The following is a 25726-nucleotide window of genomic DNA, read 5'->3' on the forward strand; positions in this document are numbered from 1 at the left end:
TCTCTCAAATGCATCTTCCTTGGTTATTCCTCTAATAAAAAAGGATACAAGTGTTACTCTCCAATCACTAGGAAAGTATACAACACCATGGATGTCACCTTTTTTCGAGAACTAATCTTACTTTCCCAAATCCGAAATTCAGGGGGAGAACTTAAGGGAATATCGTATTTGGGATCTTCTCCAAGACACTTAGGCCATTTTTCCTTCAGTCGTTCCACCTTCAACAGCCCCAAACACTTCCACTCAACCAACTCCTCTTGAGAAATCAAACTCAACCATTGAAACCATCCATGCAAATGAAACAACCCCAATTGTCCCTACTCTACCTCAACTTGACACTAATAATCATGAACTTCGTGTCTATACCAGAAGGAAAAGACCAACCGCGCATGTAAAGGACAATGTGCAGCCCCGTGACTGTCAAGCACTAGAACCAAGTCTTCCTGCATCTGATGAACACAATGGTATGGATTCCTTATCTCATGATTCTCTTATGCCATTAGTTGATGACTCAAATCAACCAATTGCACTTAGGAAAGGTGTCCGAAAGTGCACTGAGCATCCTATCAAAAGATATGTTGCTTATGGGAAGTTGTTACCATCTTACAGGGCTTTTGTATCCAATATTGATAGTGTGAAGATTCCTAACTCTATCCAAGAGGCTCTAAAGGTTCCAACATGGAAACAAACGGTTGAGGAAGAAATTTGAGCTCTAGAAAGTAATGACACATGGACCCTTACAACATTACCTCAGGGAAAAAATCTTGCAGGCTGCAAGTGAATATTCACGGTCAAATACAAAGTAGATGGAAATGTCGACAGATTCAAAGCCAGACTTGTAGAAAAGGGTTTCACGCAGTCCTATGGGATAGACTACCAGGAAACTTTTGCACCTGTGGCCAAACTCAATACTGTTCGAGTTCTCCTTTCTCTTGCAGTGAATCAAGATTGGCCCTTATACCAACTTGATATTAAAAATGCATTCTTGAATGGGAACCTTGAAGAAGAAGTCTACATAACTATACCACCAGGCTTGGAAAATAGTTCAAACAACAGGTTGGTTTGTAAGTTAAAAAAATCCTTATATGGCTTGAAATAATCCCCTCGTGCTTGGTTTGATAAGTTTGCCAAAACTGTGATTACAAATGGATACCATCAGTGTCAAGCTGATCATACACTGTTTGTTAAATCCAATTCTAGAGGCAAGATTGCTATTCTCATAGTATATGTAGACGATATCATCTTGACTGGTGATGATTCAGAGGAATTCTAAAACTCAAAAAGATGCTTGCAACAGAGTTTGAAATCAAGGATCTTGGGACTCTCAGATATTTTCTTCGAATGGAGGTGGCTCGGTCTAAGACTGGAATTGTCATATCCCAAAGAAAGTACATCTTAGACTTGTTAAGCGAGACTGGTTTTCTTGGGTGTAAGCTTGCTGACACGCCCATGAATCATAACAAAAGGCTAAACAAAAATGAAGAAAGTAATCCAGTTGACAAGGGAAGATATCAGAGACTTGTAGGCAAACTAATCTACCTATCACACACAAGACCGGATATTACCTACTTAGTCAGTATAGTGAGCCGGCACATGAATAATCCAAGCGAGGATCATTTGGAAGCAGTAAACAGAATTTTAAGATATTTGAAGATGACTCCTAGACATGGTTTGCTCTTCAAAAGATCTGAATCCTGTGAGGTTGAGATATACACAGATGCTAGTTGGGCAGGAGAGTTAACTAAGAGGAGGTTAACCACTAGTTACTATTCATACATCTGGGGGAATCTCGTTACTTGGAGAAGCAAAAAGCAAGTTGTTGTCTCTCGAAGTAGTGCAGAATCAGAATATCGTGCTCTTGCACTTGGAATATGTGAAGGAATTTGGCTTCAAAGACTATTAAGAGAGCTTAAGATTGAGACAAAGGACATAGTCAAGATGTTTAGTGATAGTCGAGCAGCTATTAGCATAGCTAAAAAACCTATGCATCATGACAGAACAAAATACATCGAGATTGATCGTCACTTCATCTTAGAGAAGGTCAACATTGGAATAGTGCAACTAAACTATGTTCCAACAATACTTCAAATTGCTGATATTCTCACCAAAGCTCTACCGAGGGTCAGCTTTGATGAATTGAATTCCAAGCTTGGTTTGTATAATATATACAACCCAGCTTGAGAGAAAGTTATTTATTGTCTTTAATTAGAATATTTTTCAGTTCTCTTTTCTTTATTATTATCTCTTTGTTTTCCAGTATTTAGTAGAATTCCTAGGATTTCTATCCTTTTATCTTCTGTCTTTTAGTATGCCAACCACCTACTGTGTATATATAACAGGGATTTGAAGAAAGTGATGTCACCGGAGCTAGAGAAGATGGTCTCTGCTTTGTCGGAAAAGTAAGGAACAAGAAGCAGGAAAGAGGTGGGTAGATTGTTCTCGTCGAAGAAGCCAATCCTTAAGAGCGAAGAACAGCGGAGACAGAGGAAGGAAGAGAACACCACGTTGTCGGAGAAGAGAATACGACAGGAATGAAGAAAAATGAAATTCTAATTTACTGAACTGAATTGATACATGTTGGGCCCAAAATGTTCAGCTCGAAAATCCTTTCCTCATTTATTGAACATTCAAAACGGCTCGTTTTGGTATGCAGAAACTCCGAAGGCAGAAGCTATGGGTCAGAGGCGGTCCGCGCCTCTGACCCCTGAACGAGACATTCAAAAACAGTATTTTTGGAGGGAAATTCGGTTATTTCTTCCCACCATTCCAGGGTTTGCTTGAACTAACTAACCGCTTTACATATTTTGTCCTATAAATATAAGATTCATAGAAGAGTAAAGGGATTGAACTTTGGACTGAGTTAAGCATCGGAGTGTCTTTCTTGCAGGTGATCCCGACGAGTCAAAGGCAAGCTTCATCACCGGAATAGTGACAAAGCGTCGTCTATCGTTAGATTGCATCTCCAGATATAGAAAGACAAATTGTTGCCTCAACAATTGGCGCCGTCTGTGGGAAGCGAAAAACATTTCGGCCTTAGCCATGTCGTTGAATCAAGAAATCAAGAACTCTCTTTTTGCGTCCAAGATCCTCTACAAACCCAGGAATCATGCCACCAAAAGGCAATGGAGTTTCGGGTCCAATCGCACAGAGCGTCCCTCCGGCGGACGTGGGCGACCAGATCGACAGGATGTGTCGCCTGCTGGAAGCGAGCCAGCAGCGGTCCGACGAAGCAATCAAGACATTGACCGAAGCTCAGGCTAGGCTCGAAGCTGAGATTGCTGAGCTGCACAGATCCGCTGACACCACACGCAATACCCAAGCCAACAACAATCTCGACTCTGGTAGACCCGAAGTTCCAATCGACCGGGTCAGTTCCCCTCAGCAAAACACGAACCTCGGTAGTGAAAGATCCCAAGGTCTCCTGCCACCCTCCGGGGCCGAAGAACGACGAGCCCCACTCTCTGACACACATATGCAGACAGAAGCAGACCCCATCGGATCCGCTCAGCCAACAACCGAAGTCTGGCTTAAACAAACCACACGTCAAGCCATGCACGATACACCAACTGAAGAATGTGCTCCCTCGATCCGGTTCTTAGACAGTTGGAAAGAAGATATGATGAGAGAGATGATGCAGAAGTTCTCAGACGGGCAATCCGTTTACGCCACCGAGCATTTTGATCTAGTGTCAAGAACCACTGAGAAATCTCCTTTCTCAGAGTGGATTCAGAATGAGCCTAAGCCCCGGGACTTCATCATCCCTTCCCTGCCTGCATTTAATGGAAAGGGAGATCTGCTAAACCATTTATTCCAATTTCAACAGAAAATGGCATTAGAAGCTAACAACGAAGCTATTCAATGCAAGGTCTTTTCAACGACTTTTTCCGGGCCAGCTTTGTTGTGGTTCCGACAGTTAAAGCCCGGATCCCTCAACAGTTTTAGTGACCTCCGACGGACCTTTTTACAACAATATAGTGCGACCCGAGAGGCACCAAGAACAATGGCTGACCTCTATCGGATTGAGCAAGGGGAAAACGAACATCCGAAATCATATTTGCAGCGTTTCATTGACCTCGTACATCAAATCCACGACGTCGATCCAATTACCGCAGCCAATCTCTTCGTCAAAAGCTTGCAGGTGGGATCTCTTTTACATGAGAATCTCACCATGACGCCACCCTACAACATGGCAAAAGTGCAAACCCGAGTCGAGGGCGTCTTTAGGGTCTTGGAATTTCGAGAACGTGCGCAGAAGAAGTCTGCACTCATCTCTACTCCACCAACAAATAACCCTCCGCCACCTGCTAGAGATGACAAGAGGAAGCGGAACCAAACAGATCACGCGAAGGAAGGAAAAAGGCCAAGACAGGACCGACAATCACCACGATACCCTTCCTTCGAATACACCGTCCCGCAAGAAGTCATTTATGAAGAAAATAAAGAAAGACCTATCTGGTGAGAGCCCTATAAAATTACCACTCCTTCTGACAGGAGGGATAAAAGCAGGTACTGCCTCTTCCATAAAGATCATGGTCATACAATCGCTGAATGCCATAACCTGAACAATCAGATCCAAGCCCTCATGAGGAGTGGGAGGCTTACCCAATACATCAAGGAGGCAGGCAGACCTGGCACCTCGCGGCATAATCCCGCTTCTGCCCCAGCACCACAAGCATCAGATCCCGTGCACATAGCCTCTGATAGCACTCAGGAGCCTCTTAAGCAAGTCCCTATGATCCACGGGATCGTGGAACTCACTCAGAACCAAGAGCATATCACCAAAATCCATAAGATGATGGAAGAACGAGTGAAGCGATACAAATCATTAGGCCACACGGTCAATCTTGCACTTTAGAGGACAAAAGTTATCCAGCCTCTGTAATCACCTTCACTGATGATGACTTGAAGGGCCTACACCTACCCCATGATGATCCACTCATCATTTCACTACAGGTTGACCATTGCCAACTGGGCAGAGTTCTAATCGACGGGGGTAGTGGAGTCGACATCCTCTTCTAGGAAGCCTTCCAAAAAATGGGGCTAGAGGAGAGCCAGATCCGGTCCTCCACCACACCCATTCTGGGATTCAACAACCAAAGCGTATATCTGAAAGGCGTTGTTCGATTGCCTGTGGTGGCCGCAGAACGCACCCTGCCAGTAGAATTTCTCATTATAGATTCCACCATAAGCTACAACGCCATCATGGGGAGAAATTGGATCCACAGGATGCAGGGGGTAGTCTCAACTTTGCATCAGGTGATGCGGTGTCTATCACCCAATGGGCGCTACACCGTCGACATCAAGGGCTACCAGAAGTAGGCCAAAAAGTTCTTTCTTACCTTGAAAGAAATAAATAGTTCTGGCACTGCCTCCCATAACAACTCCTCTGACAAATAGCAATTACAGCAGGACCTACCAGCATGCCTCAAAGGGATCGATCTCGAGGAAGATCAAGAAAAACCCCTAGTTACACTTGATACCTTGGAACAAATATGTCTAGATGACGATGACCCATCTAAGATAGTGCTAGTAAGTACCAAGCTCTCTGAAGAAGAAAGACAGACCCTCATACAATTTCTCAAAGCTAGAATGGGAACTTTCGCCTGGTCTTCGCACGACATACCCGGAATAGACCCCTCCATCATGAATCACAGCCTAAATATTTCAAATAGCTTCCCACGTGTCAAGCAGAAGCAAAGGAGGTTCGCTCCCGAAGTAAATCAAGTCATACAAGAGGAAGTGCAACGGCTCCTCAACACAGGGGCAATCGAAGAAAGCTTATATCCCAGTTGGCTTGCCAACCCCATCGTGGTCCCAAAGAAGAATGGAAAAAGAGAGTATGCATAGACTACACGAACCTAAACAAAGCATGTCCCAAAGATAGCTACCCTCTGCCGAAAATTGATCAGATGATAGACGCCACGACAGGGTATGAAAGAATGAGCTTCCTCGACGCTTACTCTGGATACAATCAGATCCCCATGAAATCAGAAGATCAAATTCACACGACTTTCATAACAGAAGGTGGTTTATATTGCTACAAAGTTATGCCCTTCGGTCTAAAGAATGCAGGCGTGACGTACCGAAGGCTGATGCACAAGCTATTTTCATCATTGCTTGGGAGAAACATGGAGGTTTATATCGATGACATGGTCATCAAATCTAAACAAAGCTCTTCGCATATAGACGATTTGATCGAGTGCTTCGACATTCTTGACACTTATAAAATGAAGTTAAATCCCTCTAAATGCATCTTTGGGGTATCCTCTGGACAATTTTTGGGATACGTCGTCACTCAGAGGGGCATCGAGGTAAACCCAACCAAGATTGCGTCCCTCTCAGAAATCAAAGAATCCCGAACCATCCGAGACATACAAGCTCTGACGGGCAAAGTAGTAGCATTAAGTCGGTTCATATCACGCATGTCTGACCGTTGCCAACCTTTCTTGCAGTGCATAAAGAAATCCACCAACACCACCTGGGGACCAGAACAAAGAAAAGCATTGGAAGAATTGAAAGCTTATTTGAGCTCCTCTCCTATATTGAGCTCCCCCATAGCCAATGAAGATTTATTCTTGTATCTGTCTGCCTCACAATTCGCTGTGAGTTCCGTTCTCTTCTGATAAGAAGCTAATCGTCAGCGGCCAGTGTTCTACTGCAGGAAGATGCTCCTGGATGCTGAAACTCGTTACAGTATGATGGAAAAATTGGCACTCGCACTCCTCACAGCAAAGAAGAAGTTACAACAATATTTTGAAAGCCACACCATCATTGTGTATACAGACTATCCACTAAAGCAAGTATTGAGTAAACCCGATCTCTCTGGAAGGTTATCTAAATGGGCAATTGAGCTAGGGACGTATGATATTCAGTTCTCGCCACGAAAATAAAAAAAAGGACAGGTACTTGCTGACTTCCTGGTCGAAATTCAATCATTCACCCCAGGCTTCCTGCCAGAATTAGTAGAATCAGAAGATTAATGGGTGTGGACGATGCATACTGATGGGGCATCTAATTCCCAAGGGGCTGGTATTGGCATCGTGTTAGAGGCTCCCTCAGGCCTTAAAATCGAGGAAGCCATTCGTTTAGAGCAATCCATGACGAATAATGAAGCGGAATATGAGGCTCTGATCTATGGTTTAGAACTAGCACGAGACATGGGCATCCAGCGTCTGAATGTAAGAGGAGACTCACAGCTTATGACAGAACAAGTGGCTGGGAATTTCGATACTAAAGCACCCCATTTGGCTAGCCTTCTATAGAAGGTAAGTGCCTTGCGATCACATTTTCACCAGTTCGAACTTATACAAGTACCTAGGGAACAAAATCAGAAGGTCGATGCCCTTGCCAAATTAGCCTCTGCAGGGGGTTGCACACGCCGATCCTCCATATCTATAAGTCGGTCAAGCAAAGACCTGGAAGTCTACTCAACCTCATCAGAACCTGAGTGCTGGATGGATCCAATCATTCGATACTTTTCCACCTTTGAACTCCCACCTAATCCAAACGACGCAAAGCTTCTGCGCCTTTGGGCACAACGTTATTCCATAATCCATGGAACGCTATACCGCAAGTCCTTCAACGGCCCTTACCTACGGTGTTTGCATCCATCAGAAGCTAAAAAATTGCTAGAAGAGATACATGAGGGGACATGCGGAAATCAAACAGGGGGACAGAGTCTGGCACATAAGGCACTTACAGTAGGGTATTACTGGCCATACATGATGACAGAAGCACGTGACTATGCCAAAAAATGTGACAAGTGCCAACGATTTGCACCCACCATCCATCAACCTACTCAAACTTTACACTCCATCGTTGCACCTTGGCCTTTCGCAAAATGGCATATGGATGTGGTGGGCTAACTACCTAAGGCTGCTGGAGGAAGACGGGATGCTCTGGTAGCCACTGATTATTTCACAAAATGGGTTGTGGCAGAAGCATACATCACAGTCAGCAAAGTAGACACCATGACCTTCATTTGGAAGCATATCATATGTCAATTTGGGATACCGTGGGAGATAGTCGTGTAAAATGGAACCCCGTTCCAAAATGCGAAGGTAGAAGAACTATGTGACACATACAAGATCAAGCTGAGCTTTGCCTCTGTCACTTACCCACAAGGCAACGGTCAAGCAGAAGCTTCCAACAAATTTATCTTTGCCAACATTAAGAAGAACCTAGAAGATAAAAAAGGAGCATGGGCAGAAGAACTACCAAAAGTGTTATGGGAAAATAGGACAACAAAAAGATCCTCTACGGGAGAATCTCCCTACGCCATGGTATATGGAACAGAGGCTATTATCCCAACAGAAGTGGGCCTACCTACACTTCGAACAGAGATCGCATTTGATCAAACAACAAACAACATTCAACTACTGCACAACCTAGACCTTTTGGAAGAAGTACGTACGGTAGCACAATTACGACTAGAAAATTATCAAAGGCTGCAGAACGCTACTACAACAAAAGAGTCCACTCACGCACATTTCGAGAAGGTGATTGGGTTCTGCGCAAGGTCACAGGCAATAAGAAGAAGCTAGAACCTAATTGGGAAGGGCCTTTTGAAATCATAAAAGTACTAGGCAGAGGGTCTTACACCCTAAAGAATGTACGTAATGGGAAAATCGTACCCCGTAATTGGAATTCAATGTCTTTGAAACAATATTATTGTTAATAGTTGTACTGTGCAATTCAAAAGTAATACAACAACTTTCCATTTTTTCACATTATTTTAAATTTCTCTTGTACATTCAATTTCTTGGCATTATTGTCCATGATATCACACTAAGACAGACACGTGGCAATTAACATTTCACTCGAAAGGTCCTCTCAAATATATCCCCACCTACCCTTGTTAAAAACAACATAATTCATGTGCACTCAAAAACCACCTACCACAATGGCTATAAATAAATAACTATCTGAATGCTTGCAGTTATCAACCTCCCATAGCAATACACCGTATGTCTTTGGTCTCAATACATACGTTACCCACACCTACAACAAAAAATAAGCATTCCAACAAGCAAAGAACAATAATAATGCACGGTGAGGTGCTGCATCTCACCCCGCACATTGGCACCAGGCTGAATCTCAGCGGATCATGGCAGCAAGGCCACTACACACAATCTGCGTACACGATCCTACTACCTCTGCCATTTCAATAGATATTGTGTCGCATTCTAATCTGACTTGACTAAGCTTACAAGGAGCTACGGCCAGCCATTTCGCAGTCTAATCTGCCCTGACTATGCCAATCTGTCCATCCAACGATGGTGCACTGCATACCCTACCCTCTTACCTGAATAAGAGGAGCACCTCCTGCTGTTTACTCTGCCCTGACTATTACAGCAGAACCATCAGCTGTCACACTTCGGATTCGTCACCAGTACACACTAACTGGTTTGGCAATCCAAGGCTGGGAGGAACTTTTCCCGCAGTCGCACCCATATCCTACACAATGGGTGCTCTGACAGAATACAAAGATAGCCCAAACAAACCATCACTATACTACACGGTATGGGTGCATTGGAAAGATATCTGCCTCGTAATCTTAACCACTTTGCCTCTGCCTCGACGCCCAATTCTACGCTTTGTTCCCCGCATTCGGCCTGAATCACCTTAACCCCTCTGGCCATGTGGGAAAGTATCAGCCGCACTCTTTCATACACACCAGAGGCCAAACCCGCTCCAATCAGACCTCTACACAACTCCCTAAGCGTAAGAAAGTCTACCACTCAACAATAATGACGACGTCGCAGAAGTACAATACTCGTATCACTATAACTTAACTTGACAGATGCTAAGCGTGGGCACACATATTTGCTCAATTCCTTTTTTAACAAACAAAAAATGAATATTTGTACTTCGCATAATCAGAAGGCCACGTGTAATAAAAAATGGCAATAAATCAGAAGTTGTTATTTATAAATTATGTTACATTAACGACAATATTAATTTCTGATTCCATAATTGATCTATTCTCTATATACAAATATTCTCTTGCCCATGTTTAGTCCCATTCAATACGACGCACATACTCTGTCATCGCACTCTCTAGCTTCGGACGGCCTAACCCATAGCGTTCACACGATATGTAGTACGGGATGCCACTTCTGATAAGTTCCTCCATTGCCCACGTTGAGTAAAGCCACTGTGGGTTATCAAAGATTCTCCTCAAAAAGGGAACCTTCATCCACTCACGGTGCTCACCTGCAACAACAATGTTGTCAGCTCCAACCCATCACCAAAACACTAAGACGGATCGTTCACATAACACTTAACTGGGCATTCTCTCCCACCATCTGTATGATCTTTCACTGTATCTCGCACGCAATGGCCTGAAGGGTCTATGAAGCTTCTGATCCGAATAAACCATATGACTCTCACCTGTCATCACGCCTTCAATTAAGTTCTAAATGGAAACGAACACATCCAATAACTCACCAAGACAACAAACATGAAACAAAGCTCAACTTGTATTGATAATTTGCTCTATTACAATTGTCTACATACTAGCGGCCAAAAAAGACCAAAGAATGCATATACAAAAATTAATACAAAGCAAAACATAACAGAATTTAACAAAAAGATAGTGTGTCGTTCATTCTACGGCACCTCTTTCACCATCTGGCTTGGCCTCTGCAACTGGCACGGATTCTACTGCCTTCTATTCAGAAGCCTCATTGACAACACCATCTTCAACAGCTTCCCAGTTGGCATTATACATCGACCCCAGCGCGTCGCCCCTCAACTTCAACTTCTCAAGATGACAAGCCGGATAGGAAATCTGCAGATCCCCGAGTTCATTCAAATACTCGTCGACATCATACTCTCCTATTTTCACATCGACGCTTTTACAATACATCTCGAGTTTTGCCCATTTCTCCTCTGGGGTCTGCTTCTTATTGCATAATGCTAGATCAAGATACTTCGCAGTATCTACCTCAGCCACCCTCACAAAGTTTGCGTTCAGTGATCTCACGATCTCGGATGCGCTACCTTGTGGCTTCAATCGCCGCCTCTGCTACCCTCTACAAAAGTAAGAACATTATGGAGTCAACACTCATGCCTTATGGACACATTAATTTTCCAATACATTAATAACTAAAGAAGAGTCGCATACCTCAGCCATCTCCTCCAACTGCTTCTTGGCTCCGATCACCGCCTCTTCTGCTTCCTTCAACTTCTTCCCTAAATGAAGTTCAGTCTCCAGCTTCTGCTTCTTGGCATCCGCCGCGTTAGCCTCAAGCTCATTTGACTTTCTCTGCAGTTCTTTTTTCTCTTTTTCTAGGATCTCTATATCAGTCTGCAACGACACTATATCCTCCTCAAGGTCATTCATCATACTGCTAAGCTTCTCCAGGCGGGCTTCATGCTGTACGCAGACTTGATTTTTCTCCATCCACTTATTGGTCATACCCACCAAGTCAGCTTTCAGTTTGTCTCACTCTACTTCGAGTCCGACAGTGCCTACCAGCTTCTCCTCTGTGGTGGTCACCTTCTTTTTAGCCTCTGCCATCTCTGCCTCTAACTTCTTGATGGCTTCCACAAGCACATCCCGATTTGCTTCAGCCATCATTCTCCCCGCCCGCTCCTCTTCTAACTTCACCATCTACTCCGCCAATTTAGAGCCATTCTGTATAGCCGCCGCATATTCTCGCCTTACAGCAGAAGCGCATACATAGCTCTGTGACACATCAATTAGGCTCATTAAAAATAACATTATACACATATCATGAGATATAAAAAGGGCATAATTTTTTAACCAACTTACCATCCAAATGTGGTCTGATACTTGCTGCAGCAAATCACCTTGCCCACTCAATGATCCAATTGCTTATGTAGGTAGATAGGGTCTGCTTATACGTAGCATTTCCTCCATCACTTCCGTAGACGCAGAAGGACCATATTCTGAAACTACTCCTACTCTGTCATTTGCTTCTCCCCCTACTAATGCAGTTGCAGAAGCAATGGGGGCAGCCGGCTTCCCACCTTCTGCTAACGTCGACACCATAACACTATCAGACGCCAGCGCAATTGTTCCCACTCCAGAAGAATACATCTTGGAAGGGCGTACAAGTAAGCTATCATCTTCACCCAAATCACTTGGAAGGTACATCGGCGTCTACACGGCAGAAGACGTTAGCTGCTCCAAGAAAGCACTAGGAGACTCAAAAGTACTAGTACCCTTCGGAGACACAACAATGACATCTCCTGGATGAGACTCAGAAGCAACAGGTGGTAATAAGGAAACGTCAACATTGAGAGTGTCAACACCTGTTACTTCGGCAGCCCCTGATTCCTGACATCTAGGGGTAGTTTCAGAAACGGCGGTCATACTTGGCTCAACCGACAGAGGAGGGGTGTTCGTAGACTCAAAACCCCCTCTGAAAGCATCCTCCAGAAGCCTGTTCTTACGAGAGGCAGAAGAAGGACGTCTCCCCTCTGAGCCACGCTTACGGCCAGTGTCAGACCCTTCAACCAAATCAGAAGCAGAGGGTAATGCCTCTGACGACTTCATACAAATGACAGGAGTCTTCGCCTCAACTGGTAAGCCACCCTGCACTCCATCTCCAGTCACCACTTCTGATGATTTAGACGGAGAAGAAGAAACGCCCGTTGCATGAGCCACCCCTTCTGAGCTTGCCTCCAAGGAAGACCCAATTACATGTGAGGTAGAAGACGCCCCGGGTAAAGATCCAGCGGGAGCAGATCCTCGTGGCTTCTTGCACAACGTTAGAGCCTGGCCTTTTGGTAACTTTCCTGGGGTAAGTTTGGGGATTGCAAGGGGAGATCCTTGAACAGTGGAGACAGAACCCTTTGGGATCCGAAGCTTGGACAAAATGCACTTCCCATCGTCCGAATCTTCACCAGAGGATTACTCACACTCCTTTCTTTTTCCTAAGGCGTCTGTAGGCAAAGGCACTTGTTGAAGAGGCTGAATCTGGAGAGCGTCAGAAGGCGTGGACAATCACCCTTGAATACGGGAAGATCTGCGCGATAAGCTGGACTTATCAGGGGATGATTCTGCAGCAGAAGCTAGACCAGAACCCTCTTTCTTTTTACCTTCTGGGACCCCTTGACGTTTGGCACATGCGGCGTAGGTCTCAGAACACGCCATTTCACACTCGGTCTTCGACAGTGACAAAGTTGAAGTAGTAGGAGGAGATTTCTTCATAAAAGTTCTCAGCTCCTTCGCACATGCTGCTGTAATTTTGCTAAGGGTCATGTCACCCTTCTGCGATCTAACTCGCATGGCGCCAGGATCGACTCGATCCACAAAGCAAAGCCGAGTCATAATTTGCATACAGTAGGGGTTCAGCACACCCCTGATACTAATGGCATTCTCCTTAGACTCATGCAGAAGCCCCTTCTCTGTCAGCATGCTCTGCCGTTCAGGACTCATGTTAACCTAAGGCCAAGAAAAATCTGATACAAAGAAGCAAAACAGTAATACACAGAGTTAAACTAACAGATAATCATCCAGATATGATTAATTCACATTAAAACCAATAAGGAACAGAATGAAAAATGTAACTCACCTTTTATAAACACCCTAGCCAAAGGAAAATTTTCTTGAGGCAGGAATTCAGGATACCACGCTCCTCCAACAGCAAAGAAGCATTTGTCCCAATTTCGATGGGAGCTATTGAAATTGGTAAAGATTGTCCGATCCTTTTTGGGAGAAAGGTAGAAGGTTTTCCAAGGTTTTCCCTCTATCGTGTTGTTCGTGGACTTGGTAAAGCACGCGTAAATGTAGTCTGACTGAATGTTGACATTCCTGAGGCTCCCTATCATCTGAGCTCCGACTATTGATTGAATAGCATTTGGGAGAAATTGAGAAATGTGAGCTCCAGAGTTTGAAATTATCTGAACCAGCAGAGCAGGAAGAGGGAAGCGGAGCCATTCGATATGTCTCAGACTCATGACGATTTCGGTGGGCTTGACTACGTCCTTGAATCGCCATTCCCGAAGCTCAGTATCCGAAAGCATCCTCACAGTGACATTGTCAGGAATGTCGAACGATTTGCGTATGCGTTCATACGCATTCTTGTATCCTTCACGATCCACAGGCTCGAGAGATCAACGAGAAGACATGATTATGCAGGATGAGATGATTGTCGTAGGATTGAACAAAGGGGTATCTTTAGGGTTTCTTCCTCAGAGCTTTTTTCTGAAAGTTAGAATAAAGTTTGGAAATTTGAATGAAGATTATTTTGAAATAAAACTATTTAAATGAGAGGTAAAATTCTGAACCAAACGCTTCACTCGGTAACTATGTTTGCATTAAGTGTAGCTTGTCAGGCGATCAAATGATCATGTACCTACGAATTGCCTCGATCTGCGGAGAATGACGACTTTAGGCGAAATTTTTGGCATTGAAGAGTCGGCCCAAGATTCGAATAGATTAGCATGCCTCGCCTATTCGAAGCTTGGGCCAGGGGGCATCTGTTGGGCCCAAAATGTTCGGCCCGAAAATCCTTTCCTCATTTATCGAACATTCAAAACGGCTCGTTTTGGTATGCAGAAACTCCGAAGGCAGAAGCTATGGGTCAGAGGCGGTCCGCGCCTCTGACCCCTGAACGAGACATTCAAAAACAGTATTTTTTGAGGGAAATTCAGTTATTTCTTCCCACCATTCCAGGGTTTGCTTGAACTAACTAACCACTTTACATATTTTGTCCTATAAATATAAGATTCATAGAAGAGTAAAGGGATCGAACTTTCGACTGACTTAAGCATCGGAGTGTCTTTCTTGCAGGTGATCCCGACGAGTCAAAGGCAAGCTTCATCACCAGAATAGTGACAAAGTGTCGTCTATTGTTGGATTGCATCTCCAGATATAGAAAGACAAATTGTTGCCTCAACAATACAAGAGGTAGATGAGTATATATAATACTCAGTCCGAGTAGTAAGGAAACAAAACAGAACAAGAAGACTAACCTAAATTAACTTAACTAACTAGAATAAACATAAAAGGAAATTACAATAGAAAAGGAAAATAACAGAATACAGGTAAACAAACTAGAAAAGTCCCTAAGAGAAAAGAAAGAAATACTGATAATCCTAATAGTGGTGATTAATTAGTACTAATATTAGTCAAATTATCATTTTTCAATTGTGTATTTGTTTAGAAAATTGACCACGATGTATTAATTCTCAACTAAGGTAGTAGTTTACCTTTTGTAAGTAGAAGTGTGACAAATCACTAGTTTGATTTTGAATATATTTGAAAAAGTATTTATGAGATTAAATATGTACTTTATTAGTGGTTACTCTGTAATCAGTATTTTGTGAGAATTTTTTTTTAATAATTTTCTAACTAGTGTTCACACTTTGTCCATCTCATTGAATAAAAACGAGGTTGTGGCATGCGTGAAAGAGAAATAAGAAGAATTTAAGAGATGCTTTTGTATAAAATTTGATGAGTAGTCACACATGATACCATTTTAATCAAATACATAGGAAAGAAATGGAAGCAAACCATTTTGAGACTATTAAAATACTTGAAATTCAAATACCTCCAAAAGTTGGTTTATAGAAAATACACACAAAACTTTAGCATTTTTCATTTGCTATTTTTCTTTCTTGTATGAAGTTGCCCAAATGAGTGTTTTTTCCTCTCACCAATTGAGGAATTGAATTTGGAAAATGATAAAGTTATTATATGGATATGGACAAATCTCTCATTTTTATTAGCAAGGATTGCAATATTAATTTCAAATATAATAATTTTTTGGAAAAATAAAAATAAAACCCATTTTGTAAAGAATTTAAAAATGCAGACCTTTTGCTGAGAATCACTTTCATAATTATTCCACTAGGCAAAAGAATCCTTTTCAGTAAAAAATAAATGGTATATATAAAAAATAATGATGATAAACTCGCAGATCTATCTATCTACAATATGAAATTCGAGTTCACTTCTCCAACATGGTATTTTGGCTAAAGATTGAAGTCCTCAAGCAAAGATAAGCAGGAAAATATCAGCATCATTTCAAGGTCATAATTCTGCTATGTCTCTAGGGTGGGACTAAATGTCCCTTGATGTGATTCTTTACACACACAAATTTGTTGGCCCCCTCCCAAAAAAAATGAAATAAAATAAAAATAAAAATGCTTGTCAACATTCTTTGAATCTCAAAGGCTAAGAATGCTTCATTTTTATGGAGGGCTCTCTTTGTAAAGTTTTTAAAGCTTCCACTTTTAGTCCTAAAGAGAGGAAAAAATATGAGTTAGAAAATGGTGATGGCCCTGTGTATGCATGTTTAGAGGGGGGCAACTACATAAATCTTTCTCTTTTGGAACAGTATTAAAAAAAAAAGTGACCCCCACAAATATAAAATAAAAGAAAGCATAATTTGCTTAAATTCTTCAACAATCTCCACTAGGAGGGAGCTTAGCAAGTTTTTTAAACTTTCTCTACAACTCTAAAGTCAACTTTAATTTTGTTGTTGCAAATCTTGAGCCAAAGTTGATGAATGATGGCACTGGCAGGCACACAGAAGCAGCTGCTTAGTAGTTAGTGCTCATTGCATGTGGTTATTATTTGAGAAAGAAACATAAGGTAGCCATCACAATACTTGATTCACCAACTTAAAGTAGTAAACTTTTTTCCTCATTTATTATTGAAGTGGAAGGAAATAGTGACATTCTTATATAATTGCATTGGCAACCAACAACAGAGCAATAGTAAATAATAATAAAAAATTACAGAATGGGGGTAAAACCATCATCTTTGAATATGCAAGCCATAACTCACAAACATATTAAGACCAGTTTGCCATTGATGACATTTTATTGGTAGGAATATATAGCTATTAACATGGTTTTTTAAACAAGACATAAACCCCAGAAATTGAAAAGACAAGACAGATATGTACCAAAAGACTAGAAGAACAGAAGAACGAAAGAAAAAACAAAAGCTTAGTAAGACCATGTCCAAAAGGCAGGTTCCTCAACAGGGTATCCAAAATTGCATGAAGTTTCAGGCGGGTCAGAGTAATCAACATCTTCCAACTTTGGGAAGATGTATGAAGAAGAAGGCAGGAAGGTCCTGTTGATCAAGTGATTATCCTCTTCATCCTGGGAAAGGTCAGACTGGTCAGCCTCAAACACATATGAGGTATCCCCAGGCTCCATAAGTGGATTTGAGCGAACCCCATCAGTGAAACGTGGGCTATCTGAATCGAATATATCACTCCTGACCGAGCTAATATCTTCCAGTTGACACACCACTGTTGAAGCTTTTGATATCTCACCTTCTGAGGCTGATTCTGCTATTGGCTTCTCCACTGGCTCTTGATCACACAATTTGTTAGAATTATCACACACTTCTGAGTTACTACTCTCTTTCTCTTTCTCTCTTTTGAGCAACTCATCCGACAGAACAAGAACCTGATATAAAAAAACAGGAGATTTTACAAGAGTTATGATAAGTTTTGAACTTAAGAACTAGATTCAACTGCCGAAAGGGTTCTGAAATTACCTCAGCTTTTAGCTTATCAGTCTCCTTGCGGAGGCTTTCATAATCAGCCTTGAGGCTATTATAGCTTGCTTGTAAAACATCGTAATCTTTCTCCATCTGCTTTGTCTTCCACCTGGCTCGACGGTTCTGAAACCATATGGCCACCTGCCTAGGCTGCAAGCCGAGGTCCTTAGCAAGCTGGACTTTTCTTTCTGGTTCGAGCTTGTTTTCAACCTCGAAACTTTTCTCCAGAAACTGGACTTGGTCCACTGAGAGCCTCCTTTTCTTTCCGGGTTGATGAAAATACTCATCGAAGTCATCATCAATCCCGATTTCATCAGAACCAAATGACCGGAAAAAAGACTTGTTCGATCCATTTCCACCATTTACATCTTCAAAACTCATCATGGATCTTGAACCTGAAGTAAACCATATGAAAAGGTGGTGAACTTGGTTATAGTTTTTGTGAAGACGTGTTCTTTATAGCTAATTGTACAAGTTGGGAACTTCTTTTAAAAGACCAACAACAGAAACATAACAGAGTAATATGATATAAGAAAACAAACCAAAAAAAAAACTGCAAGAACCCATGAAAGACAAGGAGAATCAGAAGACAAAGAGAAAATTTTACCTAAAAAAGATGGAGAAGACGAGGAATTACAAGACCCAGAGAGGAAAAGAGAATCAAGAGGCTCAGAAGCAGAGGAACCCCTTTGATTCTGAAGCAACACACTAAGACTCGAAGATCCAGTACTGCCTCCATAAACTCTCCCACCCGCCATATTTGTTCAACTCACAAATTAACTTCACTTCTTTGTTTGTTCTTTAAGAATTAAAATATATTGTATTTTTGTTTCCTTTTGTTGCTTAAACAGCCATGTAAGGCTTTCTTGGGTTGGTTTGAGGTTGATTCTATAGCTTGTGGCGAAAGAAGCTGGTTATGATGATTTCAGTGATGTGAGAAGTGTGAGAACAACGGCAGCTCGTACCCATCACTCAGAAGAAGGAGAAACCAAAAGGGTATATTTTTAGAGAGCTTCAGAAGATGGGGTATGAAGAAGACGAAGTGGGACTGTGTTTTTGAGAACTGAGAAAAAGATAAACAGAGAGAGAGAAAAGAGACTCTGTGATTTTTCTCTCGGGAAAGACGACTTGGATGGAGATTATTATAGTAATAAGCTGGTAGAGGAGGTGATTCTCAAGTTACTTTCATGCCCTTGTACTATTTTTTTTTTTAATTTTAATAAAATAAATAAATCAAACAAACCGTAAAAACTGACTAATCACAATTCAACCCAGTAATGATGTCATTTTTAAATTATATGATTTAACTTCCTACTGTGGTTTTTCGAACCATCTTGATCCCTCTTAAAAACACGTGTCTCACAAGTCACAATTAGCAAGTTATATTATGATCGAGTAACTTATAACTTTAATTAGCTGACGAAAACACGAGATTAGGACTCAAAGATTATCCAACACTAATGTTTACCCCAATAAAAACTGAATATGAAGTTTGAGAACATCAACATCTCCTTTTCAACCTTAGAAGAAATTGAAATTTTGTGAAGAAAAAAATAAATATATATTCACATGTGTTATAGCATATTGTAATTTTATATACTTATTTGCTAATATTTTAGAAAACATAGTGATTTATTTAATTAAATATTTTCAACAAAACTTTAAGAAATAAAAGAAATTATATTCTTAGAGCAACGAAACTTAAAAGAGATTAATAAGTGAGTAATCTCGTGAATAAAGCAATAAAAATTGTATGATAAAAGGATGGTGTAATTTTACTATCTGTTTGGTTCAGTTTCGGTTTACATCCTTCTTTTTTAATTAATTAGAATGTTATATTATATCTTGACAAAACAATATAAAAAAACAAAATTAAATATAAATTTACTTAATTTTTATTTACTATTATCAAAATATTATTATTTTAAGTACATAGCATATAATATATATAAATTAATATCAGTTTATAACAATTAAAATCAAATTTTAAAAATTAATTAACTAAGTTAAATTGTTAAAAACCTAAACTTAAAAAATATTATTATTTAAATTAATAAAAAACTAAAAGCAAAAAGAAGCAAACTTATTAATTTTTAAAATGAAGAATTATTTCATGAATCTTTTTTTTATACTTGGATTTTAATTTTTAGAAAATTAATATTAAATTTTAATTTTTTTAATATATTATGTAATTAAAATAAAAATACTTTGGTTACCTTAAAAATAAATTTTACCAAATTTGTATTCGACAAATATATTGTAGGGAAAATATAGTTTTAGTCGTATGGGTTTCAACTAAATGCAAGATTTGATCCTCTGTTATCAAATATTCTAATGATAACCTATTGTTTGATAGAATATACCAAAGTTAATCATGGACTTTATTATTTTGTCAATTTTTTTTTAAAATAAGACATTCATACCATTATTTTATTATAGTTAATACAATTTAATTATTTTTTAAATTTTGAAACTAAAAGTAAAATAGTATTACTAAACAAACAAATTATATAAAAAGTGCCACACTTTTAAATAAAACTCTTTTACATTTATTTTATTACAATTAATATAATATAATTTATTTTTATTTCTAAAACAAAAAATAAAATAGTAATAATAAATAAATTTTATAAAAAGTGTCATATGAGATTTAAAAACAAATCAATAACAGTTTATGAATCACTAAAATTTTATTAATTATAATAATTCATATTTTATTAAAAATTAATATAATTTAATTAATTTATCATTTATTTTAAATTTGAAATTTAAAAAATAATAGTAAATAATAAATTTTATAAAAAAGTGTCATATAATTTTTTTTATAATAAAATAAGAATGAAAATGTCATTTTTTTTATATGACCAAAATCAAGTTAAGTATGAATTTTGGTAGATTTTATAAAACAATGTTATCATTAGAATTTTAAAAAATAGAGAGTTGAATATGAAGATGTTTTCAGAGAGAGAAAAACAGAGAGATGAATCTATGAGGAAGCTTTAGAAAAGCTTCACAAGATTGAATTGAGAAAAATCTCAACAAATATAGAGGTGTTATTTCATTTATATAGTGCAGAATTACAAAAGAGTTAAGCTACAAAGTAAACTGAATAACAAACTCTAACAACTTTAACAAAGACAACCGAACAAGTACAACAACCAACTCAAACAAACACTAACAAAATTTAACTAATTCTAGTGTCTTGGTTAATATCCCCCCTCAAACGAAATGGGGTGGACACCACATGGAGTTTGAATTTTAGATACTCAAAATGATCAGTAGGCAGAGCCTTAGTAAGAATGTCAACAACTTGGTCAACAGAAGGGACATAGCGAACCGAAAGTGCCTGAGCAAGGATTTGGTCGCGGACAAAATGCAAATCAATTTCGATATGTTTGCTTCTAGCATGGAAGACCAAATTGGCAGCAAGAGCAGAGACCCCTTGATTATCAACCCATAGAACAGAAGCTTGAGAGAGAGTCATCTGCAGCTCACTGAGCAGAGAGACAATCCACTTGATTTCAGCTGCTACATTGGCAAGGGCACGAAATTCACTTTGAGTGCTTGAGTGAGCCACAACCTGCTGTTTCTTGGCAGACCAGGAGATCAAATTCCCTCCGAGAAACATAGCATATCCACCAGTTGAGTGACATCATCAGGGCAGCTAGCCCAATCAGCATCTGAATAACCATGTAGCTCCATCAGAGCTGCTGGTTTGATGAGAAGACCCTCAGAAATAATCCCTTTTAAGTACCTCAGCAATCTCTTGCAAGCCTCCCAATGTGTGACTGTGGAAGCTTGCACAAATTGACTCAACTTGTTAACAATAAACGCAACATCGGGTCGAGTCAAGGTTAAATATTGTAAGGCTCCTAAAGTACTGCGATAGAGAGTGACATCAGTAAATGGTGCACCTTCGACAAGAGACAGCTTATGAGCAGAGCTAGTGGGACTAGGACTAGCTGTGCTCCTTCGAGATGAAGTTTGACAAGCTGATCCGTAATCTACTTCGTTTGAGACAAGTACATACCTGTGTGAGACCTATGAACCTCAACCCCAAGGAAATAGTGCCGAGGACCAAGGTCTTTAAGGGAGAAAGTAGAGTTAAGATCATTGATCAGCTTATGGATAAAAGCGTGATTAGGACCAGTAACTAGAATGTCATCGACATACACAAGAAGGAGAACCAGATTCTGACCTGAACCATAGATGAACAGAGAATTATCAGACTTGGCAGCAATGAAACCCCATTGAAGTAAGGTGGTTTTGAGTTTGTCATTCCAAGCACGAGGTGCTTGCTTCAGTCCATATAATGCCTTGTGTAACTTGCAGACATAGCTTGGTTTAGATGGATCAACAAAGCCAGGAGGATGTTGCATGTACACTACTTCATTGAGAGTTCCATTAAGAAAAGCATTACTGACATCGAGTTGCTTTGGAAGATACTGCAAGAGTTAAAACAGTACGAACTATAGTTGGTTTAACTACAGGACTGAAAGTCTCGTCATAATCAATACCAAGCTTCTGAAGATACCCTTTAGCTACAAGTCGGGACTTGTATTTATCTAGACTACTATCTGCATTAAGTTTGATGTGATGTACCCATTTATTGCCAATAAGATGCATACATGGATCATAAGGAACCAGAGTCCAGTCTTTTGTTGAATAAGAGCATCAAATTCGGCTTGCATGGAAGCAAACCATTTAGAATCTTTTAAGGCAGCACAAGCACTAGTTGGCTCAGTGGGTAGCAGAGATTCAGGCCAGGGGTGTTGAGTAGCTAGATAAGCCTTTGGCTTGTAAATAACATGCTGAGATCTAGTGACCATTTTATGAGTTCTGGTTGTGGTGGAATCTGGTGCGGCAGTTTGTGCAGATAAAGGCTCAGGGCGAACAGGAGAGGCATTATCATGAGAATCAACACCAACTGCTTCAACAGAAGAATTAACAACAGGGCCCTCGACAAGAACAGGAATAGAGGCATCAACACCAGTAGGAGAAGCAACACCAGATTGACCAGCAGCAGGAATAACAGCAGGAGTTACAACATTGGGAACACTAGCAGGAGTTGCAACATTGGTAACACCAGCAGGAGTAGTATTAGAAGCAGGGCAAGAGAAATTAGTTGAGAATTGAGCTGTAGGAAAAAAACTTGAGGAGGATTGCGGTACCTGAGTCTCAGTAGAAGTGGAGTGAACTGAGAATTGAGTTTCATTAAAGACCACATTTCGAGCAATAAAAATCCTTCCAGCTTTATTCTCACATAGATACCTTTGTGTTGAGGAGAGTATCCCAAGAAAAGACAAGGTTCAGACCTGAAGCTCAATTTATGAGTGTTGTAGGGCCTCAAATGAGGATAGCATATGCACCCAAAGGGCTTGAGAAATATGTAATCAGGTGCTTGATGAAAGAGACACTCATAAGGACTCAAATCATTAAGAACAGGAGTAGGAAGTCTATATATAGAATAGACAGCATACTGAAAGGCATGCCACCAATAAGACATGTCTAAACCAGATTGAGCAAGCAAAGTCAAACCCATCTCAATAATATGTATGTGCTTCCGTTCTGCCCGACCATTTTTCTCATGGGAATAAGGACAAGGATGTTGAAAGTGAATCCCTTGATCTTGTAAAAGCTTGCCAAAAATTTTATACTCACCTCCCCCATCAGCTTGAACACTCTTAATAGGTAAGCCAAATTGTTTTTCAGCAAGAGCTTTGAATCTAACAAACACCTCAAAGGCTTGAGATTTTTGTGTCAATGGAAAAATCCAAGTGAATCGACTGAATTCATCAATAAAGTGAACATAGTATCGAAATCCATCTTTGGAAGGAGTGAAAGAAGGCCCCCACAGATCAGTGTGCACCAGCTCTAGAGGCTGATTTGCACGATTCAGAGATAAGGAAAAGGAAGTTTGTGGCTTTTGCCTTTTTTACATGCTTCACAGAATTTTAAGTTCTTAATGGAGCCTGAATTAGGAATTTTTGACAGTATTTTACTTAAAATTCTAGATGAGGGATGACCAAGTTTGCAATGCCACACATTAACATCATTGGAAATAGAAGCTGAAAATACTTGTGGATCATAGGAATAACCAGAAAAAGTGTTTTTATTATTTGAAATTTTATTACAATCATTTGACATTTTACATTGAGTACAAGACTGGGCAAAAGAGGATGACAAAATATCAGATGATTGAATAGATCCAGAAAGAGACTTCGAGGAAGTGGCTAGGTGACATTGCAGACTAGAAGATGAATTTGAGTGAGAGTCATCTCCAAGCATGTATAGACCATTTTTAACTTTCCCTTTAAGCAAGACACTCCAAAATTTCTTGTCCTTAACAAAATAACAAGATTTGTGAAACTCAAGAAAAACATCATTATTTTGGGTTAGTTTAGATACACTGACCAGATTTTTAGTTATAGCAGGAACAATTAAAACATAATTTGATTTCAAGGGATGATGAGAGAAAGAGGGAAGAAGAGCATGACCAATGTGAGAGATGAGCAACTTCTGACCATTCCCTACTGCTAGTGTTTCTGAATTAGTGTAAGGAGTAGCATTCTCCAAATGTTCCATGCCATAAGCTACATGGTTGGTAGCCCCAGTATCAGAATACCACATGAAATCATCTCCAAAATCAGGAACTATAGATGATGTGTATGCTTGAGGATCATGGTCAAACTCTGATTCAGATAGATAAGCACGAGGCTGTGTGGAAGAAGCTTTGGGGGTGACAAAATTCTTGTCAAACCGGTAGTGGCAAATGGCAGCAGTGTAACCCAATTTAAGACAAACTTGGCACAAGGGTCCTGATCCACTTGGAGGAAATGAACGATTGGAAGGTTTAGCACCAAATCTTGATGAAGAATCAGATGTTGGTCCTCGATTGAAGGGATATTTGTATGGTCCTGGGTTGTTGTTTCTTGAAGAGACAATGGTCAGATTTGCAGCCATCTTGGATGACAGATCAGCAACATTGGGATGTCGCTCAAGTCGACACTCATGAGCCATCAACAAGGCTTGAATCTCTTCAAGAGATTTAGATTCACTGCTAAATGTGATGCCCGAAACAACTGAGTCATACTTTGGTCCAAGACCATTGAGTAATTGAAGCTCAAGGTCCTCATCATTTACAACATAGCCAGCAATAGCCAAATTATCAGAAAGGGATTTCACTTTGTCAACATAATCAGAAATGGTGAGATTACCTTTCTGAATATTACACAGTTGACCTTTGAGTTGTAGTAGACGAGCCTTGGATTGGCTTGAGAATCTCTGTTTAAGAGCTTTCCACAGAGAAAAAGAAGTGGTATGCGAAGCAAGAGAGGCAAGAACAGCTTCTGTCATTGACGATCGTAACCAGAACAGTAACAATTGATCTTTGCACTTCCATTGACTGAACACTGGATTCGAATCACCATTGATCAAGAATTGAGGAGGTTTGTTGCTACTGAATAAAAGATCATCAAGATCATGTCCAATTACAGTAGGAACAACTTGAGACTTCCAAACCAAGAAGTTCACTCGATCAAGCTTAATCGTTAAAGAAGAGCTTAACGAACTCGAGAATGGATTCCACAATTGATTTGGAAAAATAGAGGACATCGTTGTCGGAGCAGATGTCGTCATTGTAGGAGCATTATTAACATCGAATTCAGATTGAGGATCGTTTGAGGAGTTTGCCATGGACGCTAGCCAGCAAGCTTTGATACCATGAAGATGTTTTTAGAGAGAGAAAAACAGAGAGATGAATCTATGAGGAAGCTTTAGAAAAGCTTCACAAGATTGAATTAAGAAAAACCTCAACAAATACAGAGGTGTTATTTCATTTATACAGTGCATAATTATAGAAGAGTTAAGCTACAAAGTAAACTGAATAACAAACTCTAACAACTTTAACAAAGACAACCGAACAAGTACAACAACCAACTCAAACAAACACTAACAGAATTTAGCTAATGCTAGTGTCTTGGTTAATAGAATTTGGTATTTAGTTAAAACATAAGGACCAATTAGTATTTTCAATATATTTTTATAATTTATCAAATACAAAATAGTGTTTTGCTGTAAACTAAACTAGAGATGTATAAAATAATAGTCAAACAAAGAAGGGAGTAGTAAAATGGTATAGTTCTTGTAATAAATCAATTTTAAATAAATAAAAGTCTTATATTGATAAAATAAATATATTCTAAAATTGCACTAGAAAAATATTCAATA

The 25726-nt window shown here is 39.9% G+C and overlaps 4 protein-coding genes across 4 annotated transcripts; 2 read left to right on the top strand and 2 right to left on the bottom strand.

The window, feature by feature from the left end:
• The first annotated feature begins 3106 nt into the window (after window positions 1–3106).
• On the top strand, window positions 3107–4459 carry LOC133832211 (uncharacterized). The gene has a single exon (XM_062262585.1). The coding sequence runs from the start codon at window positions 3107–3109 to the stop codon at window positions 4457–4459; it is 1353 nt and encodes a 450-aa protein (XP_062118569.1).
• Window positions 4460–6992: 2533 nt separating this feature from the next.
• LOC133832212 (uncharacterized) lies at window positions 6993–8543 on the top strand. The gene is made up of 2 exons (XM_062262586.1): window positions 6993–7178; window positions 8061–8543. Exons 1-2 carry the CDS (start codon window positions 6993–6995, stop codon window positions 8541–8543), a joined length of 669 nt encoding a protein of 222 aa, XP_062118570.1.
• Window positions 8544–10629: 2086 nt separating this feature from the next.
• Window positions 10630–13351, bottom strand: LOC133828981 (uncharacterized). Its single transcript, XM_062258985.1, has 3 exons — window positions 11780–13351; window positions 11129–11692; window positions 10630–11036 (listed from the first exon to the last, which is right to left on the bottom strand). Exons 2-3 carry the CDS (start codon window positions 11420–11422, stop codon window positions 11001–11003), a joined length of 330 nt encoding a protein of 109 aa, XP_062114969.1. The 5' UTR covers window positions 11423–11692; window positions 11780–13351; the 3' UTR covers window positions 10630–11000.
• A 3422-nt stretch (window positions 13352–16773) lies between these two features.
• On the bottom strand, window positions 16774–18619 carry LOC133830465 (homeobox-leucine zipper protein HAT5-like). Its single transcript, XM_062260443.1, has 3 exons — window positions 18105–18619; window positions 17495–17892; window positions 16774–17403 (listed from the first exon to the last, which is right to left on the bottom strand). Exons 1-3 carry the CDS (start codon window positions 18253–18255, stop codon window positions 16933–16935), a joined length of 1020 nt encoding a protein of 339 aa, XP_062116427.1. The 5' UTR covers window positions 18256–18619; the 3' UTR covers window positions 16774–16932.
• Window positions 18620–25726: the final 7107 nt, after the last annotated feature.

The sequence above is a fragment of the Humulus lupulus genome, chromosome 4 (genome assembly GCF_963169125.1).
Source record: "Humulus lupulus chromosome 4, drHumLupu1.1, whole genome shotgun sequence".
Lineage (NCBI taxonomy): Eukaryota > Viridiplantae > Streptophyta > Magnoliopsida > Rosales > Cannabaceae > Humulus > Humulus lupulus.

Excerpts from the sequence above, each read along its gene's own strand:
- LOC133832211 (XM_062262585.1), top strand. The coding sequence starts at position 3,107 with ATGCCACCAAAAGGCAATGGAGTTTCGGGTCCAATCGCACAGAGCGTC.
- LOC133832212 (XM_062262586.1), top strand. The coding sequence starts at position 6,993 with ATGCATACTGATGGGGCATCTAATTCCCAAGGGGCTGGTATTGGCATC. Across the intron at positions 7,179-8,060 it reads TGGGCATCCAGCGTCTGAAT|GTAGAAGAACTATGTGACAC; the intron begins GTAAGAGGAGAC and ends CAAAATGCGAAG.
- LOC133828981 (XM_062258985.1), bottom strand. The coding sequence starts at position 11,422 with ATGACCAATAAGTGGATGGAGAAAAATCAAGTCTGCGTACAGCATGAA. Across the intron at positions 11,037-11,128 it reads AGTTGGAGGAGATGGCTGAG|AGGGTAGCAGAGGCGGCGAT; the intron begins GTATGCGACTCT and ends TTACTTTTGTAG.
- LOC133830465 (XM_062260443.1), bottom strand. The coding sequence starts at position 18,255 with ATGGCGGGTGGGAGAGTTTATGGAGGCAGTACTGGATCTTCGAGTCTT. Across the intron at positions 17,893-18,104 it reads GTCTTCTCCATCTTTTTTAG|GTTCAAGATCCATGATGAGT; the intron begins GTAAAATTTTCT and ends GGTTTACTTCAG. Across the intron at positions 17,404-17,494 it reads CTGATAAGCTAAAAGCTGAG|GTTCTTGTTCTGTCGGATGA; the intron begins GTAATTTCAGAA and ends TTTTTATATCAG.